This window comes from Anas acuta, chromosome 8 (genome assembly GCF_963932015.1).
Source record: "Anas acuta chromosome 8, bAnaAcu1.1, whole genome shotgun sequence".
Classification (NCBI taxonomy): Eukaryota; Metazoa; Chordata; class Aves; order Anseriformes; family Anatidae; genus Anas; species Anas acuta.
The window spans coordinates 14,922,203-14,941,611 of NC_088986.1; the positions used below are offsets into that span (position 1 = coordinate 14,922,203).

Sequence of the window (19,409 nt, forward strand, 5' to 3'; positions counted from 1 at the left end):
CGCGGGGGGCGCTGCGGGGCCGCCGGCAGCCGCGGGGTGGGGAGCGAGAAGCAGCGGGGGCAGCTCGCAGGGTGCCGGGGGCCGGCTCGGGGCCCGCAGGGGAGCTGGGTGCCAGCCGCACCCCTTCGGGGACCACCGCCAGTCCGGCCTGTGCGGCTGGGGCGGCGTCGGTGGGGTGTCCGGGTGTCTGCGGAGAGACCCTGCGGTCCGGGAAGCAAACAAACAAAATATACATACTTACTATTTACGTGTACAGTGGATTCTATGAGAAAGTAATGTTCGTTCTAAGGTGGCAAGTCTTAGTGATAGTATCAAGCCAAATACTAGCTCGAAACTGATGTTTAGAACTAACAAATGTTGTTAGCTTTACTTTTGTGAATTTGTTTGGCTCTTGACTACAGTCTAGGAGGAGCTCAATATTCTCTGCAGAGAGCACCCAGGAGTGACCACCAAGCCTGGAATGGCACAGGTGGCACATAGCGGTACAAAGTGCGATGTCTTGCCTATGTGTACGGAATACAGGGAGGAACTTGGGCTGTAACCTGCCTCATCTTTGCTTGGGAGTAACCGAGGAGAAGTGATGGGAAGGTCTAGTCAGGCCATTGCTGAGAGCTCATTGCTCCCATAGCAGTGTTAGGGCAGAGCACAGGTAGTTTATGGAAGGGTTTCTCTGATGCGGTTGCCTGCCACCACCAAGTTTCCATGGCGTGCTGTGTTTGGGTAGTGCAATGTGGAATGTGCCATGCATGGGTGTCTTGACGTCAGCTCATAACAACTGTCCCTTTGTCAAAGATAAGTCCAGACCCTGCAAGAATCCCATTTTGGGTCTTTAGGTTCACAGAAAAAAAAACACGCAGAAAGTTATATACAGCTGAAATACTTCTATGGAAAGACAGAAGTGTTAAGAGGAAGTACTCCAGGGCAGCTCTGTTGGAGCTGCAAGGCAGTGATTTAGCAAGTCACCAAGTTACTTAGGTGACACTGCTTGTGTAGAAAGGTGTGGCAGAGTCTGTTTGTCTACAGCGAGCTGGGAGACAGCACAGTGACAGCTCTGAGACTTCCATAAATGGAAAGAAGATAATAAAGGAAATTAATAGAGTAACTTCTTCAGTGACAGATTGTCATGAAACTCATTCTCAAATAATGTTTCAATCAAAAAGAATATTAGAAAGCCCATCTGGCACTCACTGTGATCACGTACAGCGACCGGTATGTCATTCAGTCAAATGAGACCTCAGACATCCCAGGTGAGAGTTTATATACTTTTGCATAGCAATTTTTTTATATTTTTTAAATAAAAATTTAAAAAAAAAACGTTAAAGTAACTGCCACTGTACTGCATCTAGGAGATCTGAGAGGAAGAATGTACATTTAGCCTAGTATGTATAAAAATTCTGCTTTTCTAGTTTATATTTAGTATCTAAACAATTGAAGAAATACTTAATACAGCTTTATTTGCATGGCTTCCAGTTACTGGCAGTGCTTTTCAGAAGTGTGTATCATCCTTGTCAATACCATTTGATATCCACTAACAATAACAAGACCTCGGCATGATGAGTCCCACAGTGACCACTGGTTCGAACACAGTCTTAGTAAACTATTCAGAGCAGGCTTAGCTTTTCTTGTTGTAGATGTTTCCAAGTGCACTTCTGTGCTCCAAGGTCATTCATATTATTGACTGTCAGAAATACTTTGATATTATTTTCTTGCTTGTGCTTTCTGCTATGTTTGCATCAAGCTTTTATGGCTTAGCAGTTCTTGGGAGGTGAAACAAGGTAGGCTTTTAGCTGAAGTATTCTTGTATGCATGACATATGCTCCAGAGGAATTACTGTTTTTTCTTAAGCTATATCTGTTGCTAACGCACTGACATACAGCAGGGAGCACAGGCTCTCTTTTTGCTCATTTCAATTGTTGAGCTTGTTCTGATGTGATTTATTTCTATGCTGTCAGCTGGCATTCAATCACAAATTGTTATGATAATCTGTTCTTTATTTAGCTGGTGGAGCTCCATGTTTTTTATGTCCCAGAGGAAGTGTGGAACTTCAAGCTGAATACAGTTCCTGTGGCTCTTACTAGCAAGTTCATCTCAGCTGGATTTATAAGGTGAGTATAGTCTTAGGCCCAAATGTGATAACACCTATAAAATACTTACCTGGTAGCACCTTAATATTGTCCTTCAGTCATTTAGTCTAGCTGTTGCATAATTATATCTGTCAGAAAATATTCTTCTCTAATCATCTCCGGAGGGTAAGTGGTGCCCATGTCTCTTTGGGCTGTATCAGGCCAGTGCCGCCCTTGATCTGAACCACTGTAACGCACTTCCAGAGCACTGCTAGTATTGCTGCAGAACGATTCATGTTATAAAATCACAGTCATATTTTTTCTGTTTCCTTGAGCCTGATTATGAAAATCTTCAATTCTTTTCCACAGTGGGCCAACTTTGAGATAGAATGGCTCAATGAAAATGGGAAAGCCTGTCACTGAGCCATAAATCTAAAACAGAAACATTATGTCCATGCAATTGCCAGCATATCTTCTTTCTTCTTCTACAATATTTCTGAAAGGTTGTCTACAACACATGCTATGTGGGCTCTCAGGTAGCTGTCAGCACTTTGTGGAAGACTACCCAAAGGGCCAAACTTGGCACAGAGAGCTGCAGTTTTTATCTTTGATAACTTTAGAAGTTTGGTTCATACACCTAGATGCTTGACTCACAAAACCTGTGTGGATTTGGTAAGGTAAGAATTTACAGAAAAAAAAAAATGTAAAGATGTGTGTTGAAACTGGGGTTTTATATGCATCTCATTTGCTTCTGTGCAAAACTTGTCAGCTTAAACTGTAGGTTTTAACTTACTTAAATTTATGCTTGTATTGTCCCCATAAGACAATATATCATGTAGCTGAAAAAATTGACAGCAGCAGGATATAAGCATTTATGGAAGAATGTATTCGTTCTTGCAGCTTTTTTTTGTTGTTTTTGAAAGACTGCACAAAACCAGATAAAGTAAGTTCATGCATCTATTCTGTTTGCTGTACTTGTCACCAGCAGAGGTGCAAAATACATAGCTGGATGGTAACTTTAAATTGTTTCATATTACTGGACATCAGTCACTGCCTGTTGCTCTCAGGTGTAAGTTTATTTTGCTAAGGCTCAGTTCTGAGACATCAACATAAATTAGGATTCTTACCAATTGCAATGGGTTTAGAGCTCAAGAAAGACATGCATCTGTTAGAGTGCATCCAGAGAAGGGACATAGAAATGATCAGCGGGCTCAGGCACCTCTCCTGTGAAGACAGGTGGAGATAGTTGAGGTTGTTCAGCCTGGAAAGGAGAAGGCTCTGGGGAGACCTTATTACAGCCTTTCAGTACTTAACGGGGTCTTTTAAGATCAGGAAAGGCTTTTTACCAGAGCCTGTATTGATAGGACAAGGGGTAATGGTTTTAAACTTAAAGAGGGCAGATTTAAATAGATACTAGGAAGAAATTCTTCACAGTGAAGATGGTGAGGGACTGGAACAGGTTGCCCAAAGAAATTGTGGGCGGTCAATCTGGTAAGGACTTCGGGCAACGTGATCTAGTGAAAGGTGTCCCTGCCCATGTCAGAGGAGTTGCACTATATAATCTTTAATGGTCCCTTCCAACCCAAACCATTCTGTGATTCTATTATTCCATGCCTGGATGGGTAATTTTTGCTTGCTAATGAGTGTTAGGTAATTAATTATTCTGTGGGTGCTATGCAGTGTTGCAGCGCGTTAACATTAACTAACACTGGGCCAGTGTATCACTGTCTTTAAAAACAAAATACATTTTAAGAATCTTCTCTTATTTTAACCTGAGTGAACAGCAGCCTTGCTGCTACTAACCGTGTCTGGATGTTGTTGATAGCACCATTCAGCCAGCTTGGCAGTCCTAGTACTCTGTGAGTCAGCTGAACAAAGGATTCCTCGATGTAAATACAGGCCACTTCCATTAATCATGAAATTAGAGGAAAATATTAAGTACGTAATCATCTGCAGCCCTGGGTTCTTGTTCCCATGAACTTGATTTCTCAGCCTCTTGTGATCTTTTATTTACTCCTCATTCCTCACCACAGAACCCATACTTTTGTTACTTCAAGATGATATTGCTGCAATGAACTCTAGTTTGCATTACTTTTAAAGGAACACCCTGAAGCGAATGACTGGATGTGACTAGTCTTCTGTTGGCCCGTGGCAACAACCAAGGAATATGTTATTATATGGTCCTAGCAGCTGCTCTAGCAAACAATTTTCAGATAAATTTCTGTTGTGCATTTCAGGTTCTGTGTACCTAAATGATTTTCTCCCGTGATACATCCTCATAGTTACATAGATGTTTTCCCTGATGCTCATATGTACCTTAGATTCAAATTTCTTTGCTGGTTTGGAAGGGTGTGAAGGACGTGCAGTTTTAGAATTGCTTCTGAAAAAGCTTGCATTTATTGGGTTTCAGAAAACAGTTCAAGGGACTTCTCTGTGCCTTCTCTGTGGCATAAGCTTGAAAAAATTATGGTGAATGAGATATAGTTGAATTACAGATCATCTCTCTTATCAGATAAGACCCTGGAAGGATGTATATTGAATTATGTATCCATCTTTCACGTATTTCTTTATACACTTGAAATAAATGGATGACATTAGGACTAACATCTGTAGCAAGTGTGGGCAAAAAGCATATGGCAAAGAAATAAACAGAAGCTAAATGCTCAGGGACCAAGCAGCGAGGCCTAGACGTGTCGACTCCGCACACTGCTTGGCTTCGGTATCTCTCTGTCCCATGCCTTTCCCCAAGGCAGAATTACGACCTTAGGGAGGAGGGTCCTCTAAGTCCCAAGTGTGTGAAATAATGCAAGGAAAGCATTATAGCCCACTGAAATACAGTTTTTATCAGAAAAAAATGGGAGTATTTCACGTATCTGGGGTATGAAATGAAGGCATATGAGGCCATGTGAGTGTGCAAACCCTTTTAGGTTAATGGTGAAGACCTGCCCAAGTTGAAGGGACAGCATGACCTTGTCCATACTAGTTACCGAGAATGGCATGTGCTATACCCCAAGCTATGTCTGTGCATTGTTTGAAGAGTGATAGCTGGCCTGGGCCAAAACCCTGTGAGGTAGTGTACTTACACTTAAGCAGCGTGGGTGATTAACAGTCTCAGGCCTGAGTTTGTTCCCTGGTTTATTTTAAATGACAGCATAGGAGCAATCAGAACAGCTTATGTTGAGATACAGAGCTTTTGTGTGACTCTTGCACATTCGATTTTATTCTGCGGAGATGCTTTAGTCTATGATGATTTTTATACTGAGCTTATGACTTTGATATTTGCATGCTTTCCAGAAGCAGATTAAACGATGTCATTCATGTTTGTGTCAGCTCTCTCATCCCCAAACTATGGTAAAAATGTTCACACTACAGTATTTGGTTTTGATTTAAAACACATTTGCATGTACGCATGCACACACCCTGCTTACAAATTTGTGTTTGAGAAAACAAAACCAAAGGAATGTGCTTGGCAGTTAAAAGTAGAGCGTGATGAAGTCTCCTTACTGCTTGAAGGAGTATGTTCTACAGTCCTGGCCTGGCTCTCTGAAACTCTGTCACCTAGATGGAAATGCATGACTGTAGTTTCCAACGTAATTGTACATGAATTATGTCATTCATCTGCAGATGAGCAAGAGTCTTTTTCAAATTTCAGGTACTTTCATATTCTCCCTTTGTTTGGGATTCCTAAAACATAAATATTGCTGCCTAATGTTAGGCAACCTTTGTAATGCGGTCTGCCATAGTGTGATACAATGTTCTGACTCTACCACACCAAAAATCTCTGACCTATCTGTAACTGGGTTCCATTCCAGGAAATAGTTCATAGTTCCCTTTTTTGTTCATTCTTGCCATGCAAGCCAGCATTTATATAGCATAATCTTCCCCCTCTTACTAACTAGCCAACGTTATTTGATCTTGCAGATGTATTAATGAATAACAACATTCTAGGGTGTCTCCTCACATCACATTAAGAGTGCTACGAGAGAAGCTTGGAGAATACCTGGGTGGAGTTGCAGTTGCAGATAAATTCAAATTTCTAAAATGCATTGGGAAAAAACTAGCAGTGGTAAGTTGATTTTTTTATTATTCTTTAGTGCTCTTCTGCTTTATAATACAAACTACAGATCTAGTCCTTGTGGATTTAAAAATATCACAAGAAAATAGAGATGAATTTAGGCACACACTTAGTATTTGTTTTGAATCATGTTGGAGAAGGAGCTCTTGTCAGAACATCTACTTCCCCAAATACAAATGCACGGCTGGATAGGTATATTAGAAATGTCCTTTAAAGCGTCAGGTGTAATTAGTTGCCATTCAGTGGAAAGATGCAAGCTTTGATAGGACAGTAAATTAAATATGACAATTCTAGTTGCATTAAAAAAATCCCCTGAGGTCATTATTGTCAGGACATGATTAGGAGTATGGCACTTGAAGAATTTGCATTGGGGGCTGAGTAAGCCAGAATTCCTGTAAATGGTCCTGCTGTGACATGTCCAATAGCCTTTAAAGATCAGTCTCTGAATGAAAGCTTCTCTGATGTACATTTCTGTTCCATGAATCAGTCCAGTAATAGAGCCTGAGGAGGTTTATGTAATCAAAAAACTGCATCTCTGAATCATAACTGTTCCTTGGTCTGATTCTCTATATACTTAACTATCTTACACACTATAAAGATTAAATAAATCTGAAAATCAGACTGATTGAAAGTGCATTTGTGTAACAGACAAAGATTTAAGTGGTATACATAAGACTTTTTTCTCCTGTTTTTCATGGATTTCCAAATACAAGGCAGAAAATTGGTGTTGTTTTTTATTTCATTTGTAGACAATATCACTAAAATTACCTGTGCAGAAAACTAGGAAAAGCAGGTAGAGAAACATAGACAGGAATTTAAAGACTGTGATGCAATCTAAATCTGACAAGATATGCAAGTCTTCAAAAAAAAAAATAGATGTTTTTAACTGGATGATAGTGAGATGGTAGATTTTCTTCCCCACTGATAGTTCTGAGGTAAATGGATAAAATTTCCAGCTCCCTTGAGAATAGCAGGAATAAAGTATTTTGTGTTTAATAGTAGATGAAATACATTAGTAGATACAAGTGAAGATTTTTAGAAACAAAGATATAATTTTAATTGGGAGATTTAGTGTTGCTTGATGTGTATTTTGTGATAAAGGGTAATGTAAGCAAGCAAATAACTCGTTTATTTGTTGTTTAGGGTCATGGTAACCTAATTGAATTAAATCTCCATGACCAAATATTTGTTGAGTTTGTTTTTTTTTTCTCAGTGTCCTGTTTCACAACATTGACAATGTAAACAGTACTAAGAGCTGTAGCCTGCTTGCAAGTGAGGGTCTTTAAATGAAAAACAAACCAAAACCAAGTTCATTTGCTCTTCCTTTTCTTTTACATAGCCCATGTCTCTAAGTGTGAATCGATGTCATTGTGTGGCCATTATTGAGAGCAGCTTTTGGCCCCATGTTTACTCCAATTTCATTACTTAAATGTGAACTCAGATTATTATTATTTTCTACTGGAACACATCTTTCAAATATACATTGATTATCGTAGATTTTGTATTTTAGGATGACTGTTGAAATCTGAAAGTGTATATCACAAAAAGAATAGCAAGACAGTAAGTACTAGATGACATAGGACAGTCATAGATTTTTTTTCTCTATATACATCAAATATTTTGCGATGTTTTGTTAGATTAATAGAGAAAATTATGTTAGACTCGTCATCTCTATTCAGATTTGACTTGAAGCAACTTCTGGCAAAGGCAGTGTAAGATTTTGTTCTGCTGTGATTGTTAGATCAGGTCCTTTGAACCATAGGAGAAAGTGCAAAGGATAAAGAAGTGTATTCAGTACATCCATATACTTTTGTGTGTCTGATTTAAATTTTGAAAAATAGACAAAGTAGTTTCAGTGCTATGTTGGAAAATAGAACAGCATTCTACGTTCCTTCTTCCCCATCAAGCTATTACAGAAGAAAAATGTATGTAAAGATGATGATAGAATACATAAATTAAGTGATAACATTATTGTTAAGAAAGTATTTTACTGTTTACACTTCTGTTCTTTATCTTCTAAGGTAAAAGCAAAGCAAGAAACAGAACTAGAACTGAAGTCATTTGCTCCCCCTTATGTATGTATTTTATGGCTTTTAAGCTATCATTTTCAGAAGCTTTTTATGTTGGTAGTTTCTTCTTTTGTGTCTGGTTAATATACTGCATATTTTAGGCACTGTATCCTGAATTATATTTATTACCTGGAGTGGAATACTTTGAAGATGTTTATCCGTTATCATCATCAACTAAACAAAGATGCCACTTTAATGCGGAAGCTAATAGGTATGGTCATGGATCGAGACTACCCAATCTTCCCCAGCAAAGTGAAAAAAGCAGACCATTTTTAGAAAGCATACAGAGCAGTCATCAGCTAGAAAATAAGGAACTGCACAGTCCTGCAGAGTGGACTGAGAAAGAATCTGTTCCAGTTTTGAAAACAAATCATGAGCAAGACTACAACAGGACTGCATTAAAACAGACACAGTTCAGAGTGAAAGGTAAGTTTAACAAAGATCGCAAAGAAGAGTGATGGAGTAAAATAACTATTACGGTTAACATTTACAATAAAATAATATTTTTTTTCTCAAATCAATTATTATGCAGATCAAAATGGATCCAGTGGATCTCTCTTCACACCAAGTCATTCAAATTCTGCAGATCGAGGGACTGGAAAGAGCTATATGCTGTTACAGAAATCCCAGCAAAACCACCATAGCAAAGATCAAGAAGAGCATAATACTCCGAAGAGGAATGACAAAGCCAAGGGAAATGCTCTTACTCTTCACATAAACCACAGTGATGAACAACGCCAGACTAACCAACCACACCAAAATCGCATGAAATACCAAAAAGGTACACTGTTCATTGTCGTCTTGGTGCTAAGCCAAGATTTTTAGAAAGTTGGCAGAGTAAAGCTAAGTTTAAAAAAAATCTGTAGTTGCAACGTAAGTTGGAATATTGCTGTTAGAACAGTATTCTAATTTTTAAAATAATATCTTTCAAAGAACCATAGTTTTTACTTTGGATGAGTCATTCATTATAATTATGTACTGTTGTAGGGAAGCACTTTAATATAGTCAATGCCTTTGTCTGATCTTATTTATATGGAAGCAAATTACTGAGCAGCTGCTGTAAAGATTGGAAGATAAGGATCCCATAATTCAACATCAATTTTAAATGAAAAAAAAAAAGATCAGGAAATTGGGGAATGCAATTTATTCACTTCAACTTCCATGGTTATCTTATGCATACCTACATTACTAATGAAAAGAAAGTGCTTCCTCCCCTCCTTCCTATATACTGCTGATTTATTTATGTACTATTGAACAGTAGCATTCCTAAAACTGAGAGGTAAGAGAATTCTTTGAACAGATTACAGTGAAACTGTTAGAAAAGAATGGAGAGGTTTAAAGAACACACAAACTAGCTAATAATTCTGTGCCAAAATAGAAAATGTAGTTTGAAAGACATCTGTTAACTACTACTTCCTTTACAATGAATTATCTTAGGGATACTGGGGGCCAAGTCCTGAACAGTTCTCTAGTGTTCTTAATATTCCTAAATTTCTAGTAATTACAAATAAAGAAATGACTGAAGCATTTAAATTGGATTGACCACTGTTAAATTAGCATCAAAATGATAACATAAAATGTTTTTCAGGAAATACTTTTGAAAGACAAATCTTAATATTTGAGTATAATTTTACATTCATTGTAAAGGGGATGACCCTTGTTCTACTGCAAATTTCTAATGAGGAATTATTAAATGAGGCAATATTCATTTTTTCATACATATGGGCACCTTATTGATTTTCTGGATATCCAGTACTTTGAGTAAAAAAACAAAAGTTGTGGACTCGAATGAGGGTGGAAAGACCTTGCAGAGTGATCTGGATAGGTTGGAGAGCTGGGCGATCACCAACCGCATGAAGTTCAATAAGAGCAAGTGCCGGGTCCTGCACCTGGGACGGGGAAACCCTGGCTGCACGTACAGACTGGGCGATGAGACGCTGGAGAACAGCCTAGAAGAGAGGGATCTGGGGGTCGTGGTAGACAGCAAGTTGAATATGAGCCAGCAGTGTGCCCTGGCAGCCAGGAGGGCCAACCGTGTCCTGGGGTGCATCAAGCACGGCATCGCTAGTAGGTCAAGGGAGGTGATTGTCCCGCTCTACTCTGCGCTGGTGAGGCCTCACCTCGAGTACTGTGTGCAGTTCTGGGCACCACAGTATAAAAAGGACATGAAACTGTTGGAGAGTGTCCAGAGGAGGGCTACGAAGATGGTGAAAGGCCTGGAGGGGAAGACGTACGAGGAACGGCTGAGGGCACTGGGCCTGTTCAGCCTGGAGAAGAGGAGGCTGAGGGGAGACCTCATCACAGTCTACAACTTCCTCGTAAGGGGGTGTCGAGAGGCAGGAGACCTTTTCTCCATTAACACCAGCGACAGGACCCGCAGGAACGGGGTTAAGCTGAGGCAGGGGAAATTTAGGCTTGACATCAGGAGGGGGTTCTTCACAGAGAGGGTGGTTGCACACTGGAACAGGCTCCCCAGGGAAGTGGTCACTGCACCGAGCCTGTCTGAATTTAAGAAGAGATTGGACTGTGCACTTAGTCACATGGTCTGAACTTTTGGGTAGACCTGTGCGGTGTCAAGAGTTGGACTTGATGATCCTTAAGGGTCCCTTCCAACTCAGGATATTCTATGATTCTATATTGTGATCTTAGATGTGTCTGAAGAGTGTACCAGAAAAGCCTTCACAGATGACTTTTCCGTAATTTCAGTTTCCATTAATAATCTGTCAAAACTAGCTTTGTCCCTCTATCATCATGTTAACTGAAGCCTGAGACCACATATATGTATATCTAATATAATATATATAATACATATATGCATATATATGGGCATATTTGTACAATTGAGAAGTTTTCCAGAATTTTATTTTGAATGATGAAGGATGTAGAATTTTGTAATTTAAAGTACAGGCAAATTCTGTCATCAGTTTTCTTTTGAAACGCTTAGTCTATATAATTTAAAGGAGATAACGTTCAAATGCAAAACATTTTGCTGTCACTTTCTTTGCTGGCTCCAGTTTGTAGGAGATCTTCAGGATCTCAAAGGCGGAAAATGTTAGAGAATTATTTTAGAAAAGGAGAAATAATTAAATGATCTCATTACCTGTTGTCATGTTTCCTCTACTCGTTACCAGAATTAGTTAGATACAAATTCGTGAAACAGAGGTAGATTTTTTCCCCCTTATTTCTTTCCTCTGTTATTCAGAAAACCTTTCATTACCCCAGATGTAATCCTATTTATTGTATTGACTCACTGAATTTCTAATACAGGCTGGAAAGTTCAGGTGTTGACAGTCAAAAAAAGTGTAAATCTTGTGAGTGTAATCTGTGTATTTTGATCATCATTATCCTGTCACAGAACTAAACACCAAACTCCTAGTTACAAACATGGAAAATAATGACCGCAAAAAAGATACCAAACTAAAAAGAGACAGAACACGGGATTCTGGAAATCTTGAAATATTAGAAGACCAAACCACAGAATATATACACAGAAACCAAAGGTTAGTAAATGGTAATTCTGATAAAAGAATGGATAATAATAATAACAAAAACCTTATTTTACATACTTCAAATAAATGAAAGAAAATGGAAAAATAAAATAGTATAATTGCATGAATTTTCACTTGCTTCTTTGAATTTCTCTTTAGTTTGCTGCAGTACAGAACTAGCAAGTCTGTAACTGGTCCTGGTGAAAAACTGGATAATCAGGTATGTTTTTCAGGGTAGCATATTCTTTTTAATGTGGAGCAATAAATACAGTCCTCCACCTAGAAACTGACTAATTTTGTAAGACAGGTAACTCATTAGAAATACGAAACATGCAATGTAGATTTTAGAGTAATTGAGCAAAGTTAATTTATGCAATGCTGCTTTGGAGATTTGCTAATGATAAATCAGCTGTATATCTACACAATGATAAATCAGAAGTTATACCTCTGGTTATCATTTAATAGGAATTATGTATGTTGTATCTATTTCAGTCTTATTAACATTAGCCTTTTTAAATTTATTTTTTACAAGTTCTTGACAGCAGCATTGTATTGGCTGTATCAGTGATGTTTTTATAATTTCGTATTTCCTATGGGATAAATCTTAGTCTTATATGGGATAAATCCTAATCTCAAGCAAAACTTCCGAGAAAAAAAAAAAAAAATTTAAAACATACATACGGTATAGTCATAGTATCTGAATAAGAACATGGTTAGGAAGACAGAGCACCCACATGCAGTCATACAGGGTAACCACTGTCACTACTGTCATCTGTGAGCTATTATAAACTTTGGTTTAGAAATGAGCAATCCAGATTTTGTTAACCAATGAGCCTGACAGCAGTTTTCAGGCCGGTCATTCTTGGTCTTACATGGGAGTGTCAGTAGTCTGTGGAGTTACAGACATGGACAAGAATATTTAGCAATAGTCTGTCTTTTGGTCCATGTATTGTCCTCTGCAATTTCAGTGTTCTGATGCAGTTTGCAGATGTCCATCTGTTTGGAAGTTTGTAATGAATAACAGAGATTATATTCAGAGTTCCAATACATCCTCCCCATTCACTCAGACCACTTTCAAAGCATGTTTAATGTGACTGTTCAGGATTATAAATTATGTACTTGTAGTTTTGTCTTTTGACCCTCTAGGTAGATCAGAACAAGCAAAACAATTCTACTTGTCCAAAAGAATATATTTCACCTCCTGGTCCACCTTTTCTGTCACTTTCTGTAAACCCAGCTCAGGTTCCTGCATTTCAGGCAGAAAGTAAGTATGTGCTTCCAAGAAATGCATGGGGAGTTAACATTTAATCAAGACTGAACAGTTGATGAAGACAGAAATACTTCTATGAAAGAATTTGTACGTATATTTATTCCCAGGATTGTTAAAAAATTTAATTTGTATTTGGAAAATTGCAGGCATCTAATGTTGCCTGAGTTGTTCATAGAGTATGGCAGAAGTTCCCATTGCTAGATTGATCTCATGGACTTGGGTGTGGAAGGAGATAAGGAGGGAATTTAGGGGGAAATACTGTTGGCTCACGTGAGAATGAAGCAAAGATGCTAACTTGCAGAGGATCCTCAGCTAGTGTGTAGCAGAATAGTGAAAAGGGAGGTGACTGACTTGTTACAGTCTAGTTAAAAGTTGGAAGTATTACAGGCTTATTAACACCTATATAGGCTTATTGACGCCTATAGTTTAAAGAAAGATTTATATCACAAAGTATTTTGAAGCAAGAAGAAATCCTCTGGAGGCTTTTGTGGCTTGATGTTGCAAGAGTTTTCAGTTTATGCTATATACATCTGAATAGATTCTGAAGCTGATTTTACTGACATGCTGCCTAGGCATTTAAAAGTGTGTTTACTTGTTTGTGTGTGTGTATAAATGCCTGGATGCATGCTGGGATTCTCATTTTCTTCTAATGTGTCAGCCATTTCCAAAAGTCAGGAATAGTTTATATTCTGAAAAAAGTCAGAATAGTTTATTAAAATAGAAGAATTTCTACTGCCTGTTCTGACAGAGTTCTTGGCATGATTTATGATGGGTGCATTACAAAAATTTTGATTGATCCTTCCTACTTACAGTATCCAGATGCTTGATAAATATAATTATAATATCTTTAGAAAACAAGATGGTAGAACAATTGGAACAAATGAAGAAAGACAGAAGGCACATGGAAAAAAATAGAGAAGAACTTGTCAAAAAAGCGAAAGGGCTACTGGAACAAAATAAGCTGAGGAGATACCATGGTACATTTTTAATTTATTTTGGAGTTTGGAATGATTGAGAAACACTGAAACTAATGTGAAAATGTTTGTCTCTTTGTCAGTGAGCTTAATTACAGAGGGTGCAGTTGGCTAAGCAGTAGCTCTGAGAAGACTTATTTGTGTAATAATATGGTAGAAAGGTTGAAAAGTCTCCTACTTTTTTTTTTCTGGGGGGGGGGGAGGGGGGGGGCAGTTTTGTAAGTCTAAAAGTATGCTGGCTTTTATAAACTGTCCAAGTTTTTTCCTGTGTATATACAGCACCCAAAGAGCTATTACTGGCCATTTTGCTGTTTGAGCCTTGAGACAATTGACATACTCTAAAATTGCCTATAGTTGGTGCTTACTGAGGTTTTACTGTGGTGACAGGGCTTATGTTCCAATTGCCAGCATTGTATTTTTTATTTTTAATAATATCTAATAATTCAGCACATGGCATGGAAGTTATAAGCCTTTCATGGCAAGCTTGACAAACCTTGTTTTTTAACAAAGGGAGCATTTAATTGAAATCTCACTCAGATTTTCTTTGTAAAATTATTTTCAAGTTTATACTTAAGCTATCCTCCTGATGTCACATTCCATTTATACAGAGATGAGATTTAATTACATTGACATTTTGAGAGCACTCTTTGTACATAAATAGAGCTGAATCACTGGCAATCTCAACTATTATCTGTAGCTTTGTCAAAAGGAGAAGACATGCCAATTCTTTCAGTTATTCTCTGAGGGCACGGCTACGCTATGCTCTGCAGTGGAGTGAAGTTGTATTTTAAAAAGGGAACTTGGCCACTTGAAGGAGTGAATCTGCAGTAGCGTGGAGCTGCAACGCAAGCTATGTTACCCTGCTGAGATTAAGTCCTGAACTGCTCTTATGTTGTCTTGAAATATGCTGTTCAGTTAGGTAAATAAAAGGTTATTTCACAAGAATTTGAACAGCTTCTGCAGGTTCTTTCAGGAGTATTTGTACCTCTGAATTATTTTAATGAGACTGTACAATTTCAGAAGTGAATGCATTCACAAACATGCTTCTTCCAGAGGTATGAAGGGAAGAGCATATTCTGGAGGCCCAGCAATAGTCCATATTTAATTTCATCGTAAGATTGCTGTGCTGATGGTCACTCTTGGTTACATGCTGTATAGTGCTCCAGTAGCTGGGCTTTTCTTTTTTTTTTTTTTTTTGGGGGGGGGGGGGGGGGAGTGAGTTTTTAAGAAAGAGTTATCTTGCTTTCTTAAATTATTCCTTTTTTCAGGCATATTTTAAGACACATCACAGAGTAACAAATGTATGTGGCAATAAGACTGCCACACCACATATGGGATATATATATGCCAGCCACTAGCATAACAACATAGCTCAAGGAATCATGGTTAAATTTTAAGTAAGTGTTTCTCATGATCTTGGGACTTCTGATCAAAATTTCTGGCTGTGCAGAGCTCAGATTCTGCATAAAGACATTAATGCTGTTGCTACAAGGAGGCTGTGGACTTCGGACTGGTGAGCACCAGCCTTAACAGGTCTGGAGCACCTGTGCAGCTGAAGGCTGCAGAACTGCCTGGCCAAATGAAATTTGGGGTTTGGACCTCGTGTTTTGTCTCAGTAGACAGAGAGAACCTTATGCTGCAGGTGATTGTGTGAAAATTCTACTGCATGTATAGAGAATGTCATTTGAAAAAGATTTTCGTGATTTTTTTTTTTAAGAAACCTACTGCTAATGTTTAATGTGTGCATTGGCCAAATGAGTCTTGTGAGATCAGTATCATCATTACTGTCTTCAACAGACCTTAGAATAAGATGAATGAGACCAAACTGTATTACTGTTTTCCTTTGTAGTTCGTGAGGAATGGAAAAAGAAATACTTTGAAACTAAGAAGGCTACTGCTTCACTGGAGGATGTTTTAAACAAACTGCAACAAGATTTGGAGTTTTACCACCAGAAATTACTCTTGCAATTAGAAGCCAGAGATAGCCGAAAACAACTGAACAGTAAGACAAACTTGAAGGTATGTACCTAAACTATTTTTTTAACACAATTTACTTTTTTTTGTATAAAACATAAATGAAAGTAACAAATTCATCATCGATGACTTCTAAACTAGCTTTAATAGCCAAATATCTCTCAATAATCCAAGGTGTGGCCACTACAGAATTACCACATTCCATTCTTCTCAAAAAGACTGAAGAAATGCTTGAGTCTAAGGATTGTAATCTTTCAGCTTTGTGTTTGTACAATACCTTCTCATTACAAACTCCCCTTTTGTTTCGTATGATTAATGAATTGTTCAGTTCTACCTTATTCTCATCTAAAATTTCACGTACAGAGGTGATGAATTCTAATTGTTTTTGGGGAAGAGGCACCTCTGAAACTCTAGGAGTGGTTACACCTGAATTATTGTGCAACTGAGTCTTGTGTTACATTGTTGGTGTCAAATTAGGGGAAGTTCAAAGAGGAATTAAAAAAAAAAAAAGATAAAAGGGGAAAACACCCTTCCCAATAGTTACAGCTGCTGTTTTTTTTAAATGTATTCATAGAAGCAAGTCTAGTTGCGAATCTGAAGCTAGACTACGAAATTTATAAGCTGGTGGAAGTACATGTAGTGTCTTATGCTTGTATCTGAAAGGGGGGAGGCAATCTAAGATTGTACATTATATACAAATGTGGATTATTTGAGATAATATATCTAAAATATACGAATATGAAGTGTTCATGTTACATTTCTATTACGAGCTATGTTCAAGTATGTCAATGCTTCTTTTTGGGTGTCAGGGTTTTTAGACCTCCTTGGCAGGGCACAAGGCGCCTCTGTACAAAGGATGTGCATAACTTCAAATGCATACAGCAGTTATGTGTTGGCTAGCATGCACAGATGAGAGCCAGGACTTAATGAGCTATGAGGCTCATTAAGGAGAACTGTGATCTCCACCCATCACAAGTGAGGTGAGGAATTGCTGCTGGCCAGTCAGGCAGGAAAAGCTGGGCGCTGGGACTCCAGGGAGCAGATCCTGCTGCTGCTGAGCTCTGTCCTCCACCAGCTTTGTCCACGCTGGTGACTGAATGCAATGACGGGTCATTCCTCCGGAGCCCCCAGCTGGTCCGACTGCCCAGCCTGCTTTTTTTCTTTGTGACTGTGTACCTTTCCACGTTTTCTCTGTGGTTTCAACCAGGAAGCTAGGGTCTCTGTGGTGTAGCAATCTTATCAACAAGTAAGTGTACTGCCTAGGGGAGAAAGTGATGCTAAGTCTGTGAGGAAAAAAAATTATATATATTTGAAGCGTGCCTTTTTATTTTATGTGGGGGGTCGTTGTAAAAGTTAATTGCAAAACAACTTCATGTTAACTCAGGAGATCGGATCTGGACCTCAACTTCCCAAAGAGGGAGTGGAAGAACTTCCACACCTAGGGGAAGTGGAAGGGCTGGATGGTTGTTGAGGAGAGCTGCCCTCTGTTGGGGAGCAGACTGTTTGCAGAACGAGATGCCAGGTAAGCACTGAAGACTGGAAGAGAGTCGAAGAGCTGGGAAGAGTTTAGAGAATTGTTTCTGAGTGGTGAAGTAATACTGAATGAATGAAGAGGTATCTTAATGCTCAACTAAAGTTTTTGTTGTTGTTTCATACAGAATAACAAAATCATCCAGATTACTAGAGTGCAGCATGAACTCGATCAACTGAGGAGGAAGCTGGATGATACAAAAATGAAGCTCATAATAGAAATTAAGGTACTCTGCATTTATCCTAGTTATAAAGTGTCAAAATCTTACATGGTACAAGATTATCTTTCTAAATATTAGATAATTTAAATCATAGAATCGCTTGGGTTAGAAATGACCTTAAAGATCATCTCATTCCAAGCCCCTGCCATGTTCAAGGCTGCTGCCCACTAGATCAGGCTGCCCAGGGCATCATCCAACCTGGTCTCGAACACCTCCAGGTGTTCAAAATACATTTGTTGTACAGTTCTTATTTTCAAGTTTCATGGTATTAGTTATCATAATTTAGCAATTGAGCCAAATTACTCCAGAGAATTAGTTCATAAGATGATTTTTGAATGTATGGCATTCAAGTACTTACTTACATTTTCAAGGTACTATGTTGCAATCTTATTTCATGAAATTCCTATTCCACTCTGATAGTAATTGAAGGAGCATACTGGGTGAGATACTGGTGAGTTGCACACCATAGCTAAGAAAAAAAGAAAAAAGGTATAAAGGAAAAAAAAGGAGGGAATGGTTCTCCTAGCAGACAGCAGTTCTCTTCACCTGCTTTATTCCATACCATTGCTACCTGTGGCTTCCTTAGAAAGGAAGGTGATGATACAGGCCTTCACACTGGATAGACTACGAATAGCTATGAATGTTTGAAACCTGAGTCTTCTGCATCAAACAGATTGCCCATGATTCTGTTTACTGTCTAACCTAGGGTGGGTACACTTCCTCCATTGTATAACAAGGAATGAAAAGAACAATGAATTCCATGGTTGTCTCTTAAAAGCACCAAGGCATAGTGCTAGAACTATGTTATCTAATTAGACATGTAAGATTTCAAAGATGAAAGATGTATCGTGTATTCAGCAATCCTGTATAAAATTCAATCTTAGTTATATAAATTCATATGCATGTCAACTCCAAAAGCTTCATTAAATTACAATTCCTTAAATGACTGGTTCTTCTGCAGATGAGAAAGCAGGCAGCATCTGATTTACGAGCACTGAGAGCAGAACTGACACAGAAGAAGATTCATTCAGCTTTAATTCTCCAGTCTGGGAAATCAGGTATTTAAGAGGATGACTCAACTGTAACATCTGTAAGGTCTATAGAAGTCCTATAATGTATATAGAAACTTGGAAATTCAGAGCATTTGTTTATATGTTCTTAAAGTTCTCTTATAAAAAGACATTAACTGTGTAAGTGTGGAATTTGTATACTAGCCCACTAAGGGACTGCATATCACTTTTTAAATCTGTTAGTAAAACCAAACTAAGTTAATCTGTATGTTCAAATAGCTGATAAACATTTCACTAAGTTATTTTAAAAGTGCAAATTAGTGAATCATGCAATTTCAGTATGCTGATGTTTCTTCATTAACAAAATACCTATTAAGCAGGTAAGCCCATAATCTAAAACCTCCCGTTCAGATTGTTGGAGCAGCTATTTAATTTTTTGATAAATGATTAAAATGCATCTTTTTTAGAACTCTAGCAAAAGTAATTTTTATTTAGCTATTTACTGAAGTCTATTTTTGTCATTATAAGTATACTTATCTATAAATTGGTGTATTATTACCTTTATTAATTATGAAAGAACTAGAGATTTTTTTTCCATATCTAGTTAGTTTTGTTTCCTCCCTCCCAAGAAAGTTGCATCAACATTAGCTTTATTCTATAATTAGTAGAAGATGCAAGCTTTGTTTTGACTATTTCCAGTACTGTATGCTCTGCTTTTCTTTAAGTTCATGCATG

General features: G+C 38.1%; 1 protein-coding gene and 1 long non-coding RNA gene across 4 annotated transcripts; both read left to right on the forward strand.

The window, feature by feature from the left end:
* Positions 1-123: 123 nt before the first annotated feature.
* Positions 124-18,936, forward strand: SPATA1 (spermatogenesis associated 1). 3 transcript variants are annotated; one of them, XM_068689669.1, is made up of 13 exons: positions 124-1,247; positions 1,999-2,105; positions 6,012-6,129; positions 8,160-8,213; positions 8,309-8,633; positions 8,740-8,988; positions 11,563-11,707; positions 11,855-11,915; positions 12,842-12,959; positions 13,778-13,942; positions 15,789-15,958; positions 17,572-17,670; positions 18,626-18,936. In XM_068689669.1, the coding sequence occupies exons 1-13, from the start codon at positions 1,212-1,214 to the stop codon at positions 18,728-18,730; spliced, it is 1,752 nt and encodes a 583-aa protein (XP_068545770.1). In that variant the 5' UTR covers positions 124-1,211; the 3' UTR covers positions 18,731-18,936. The 3 variants fall into 3 exon arrangements, with proteins under 3 accessions (XP_068545770.1, XP_068545771.1, XP_068545773.1); XM_068689670.1 differs by having other exon boundaries at positions 13,817-13,942; XM_068689672.1 differs by lacking the exon at positions 13,778-13,942.
* LOC137859994 (uncharacterized) lies at positions 14,079-15,651 on the forward strand. Its single transcript, XR_011098704.1, has 2 exons — positions 14,079-14,319; positions 14,454-15,651. It is a non-coding gene; the product is annotated as an uncharacterized lncRNA (long non-coding RNA).
* Positions 18,937-19,409: the final 473 nt, after the last annotated feature.

What these genes read in the sequence shown, in the direction of transcription:
- SPATA1 (XM_068689669.1), top strand. Translation starts at nt 1,212, where the DNA reads ATGTCATTCAGTCAAATGAGACCTCAGACATCCCAG. An exon ending in TTGGGAAAAAACTAGCAGTG is followed by an intron (nt 6,130 to 8,159) that starts GTAAGTTGATTT and finishes TTATCTTCTAAG; the next exon opens with GTAAAAGCAAAGCAAGAAAC. An exon ending in TCGCATGAAATACCAAAAAG is followed by an intron (nt 8,989 to 11,562) that starts GTACACTGTTCA and finishes ATCCTGTCACAG; the next exon opens with AACTAAACACCAAACTCCTA.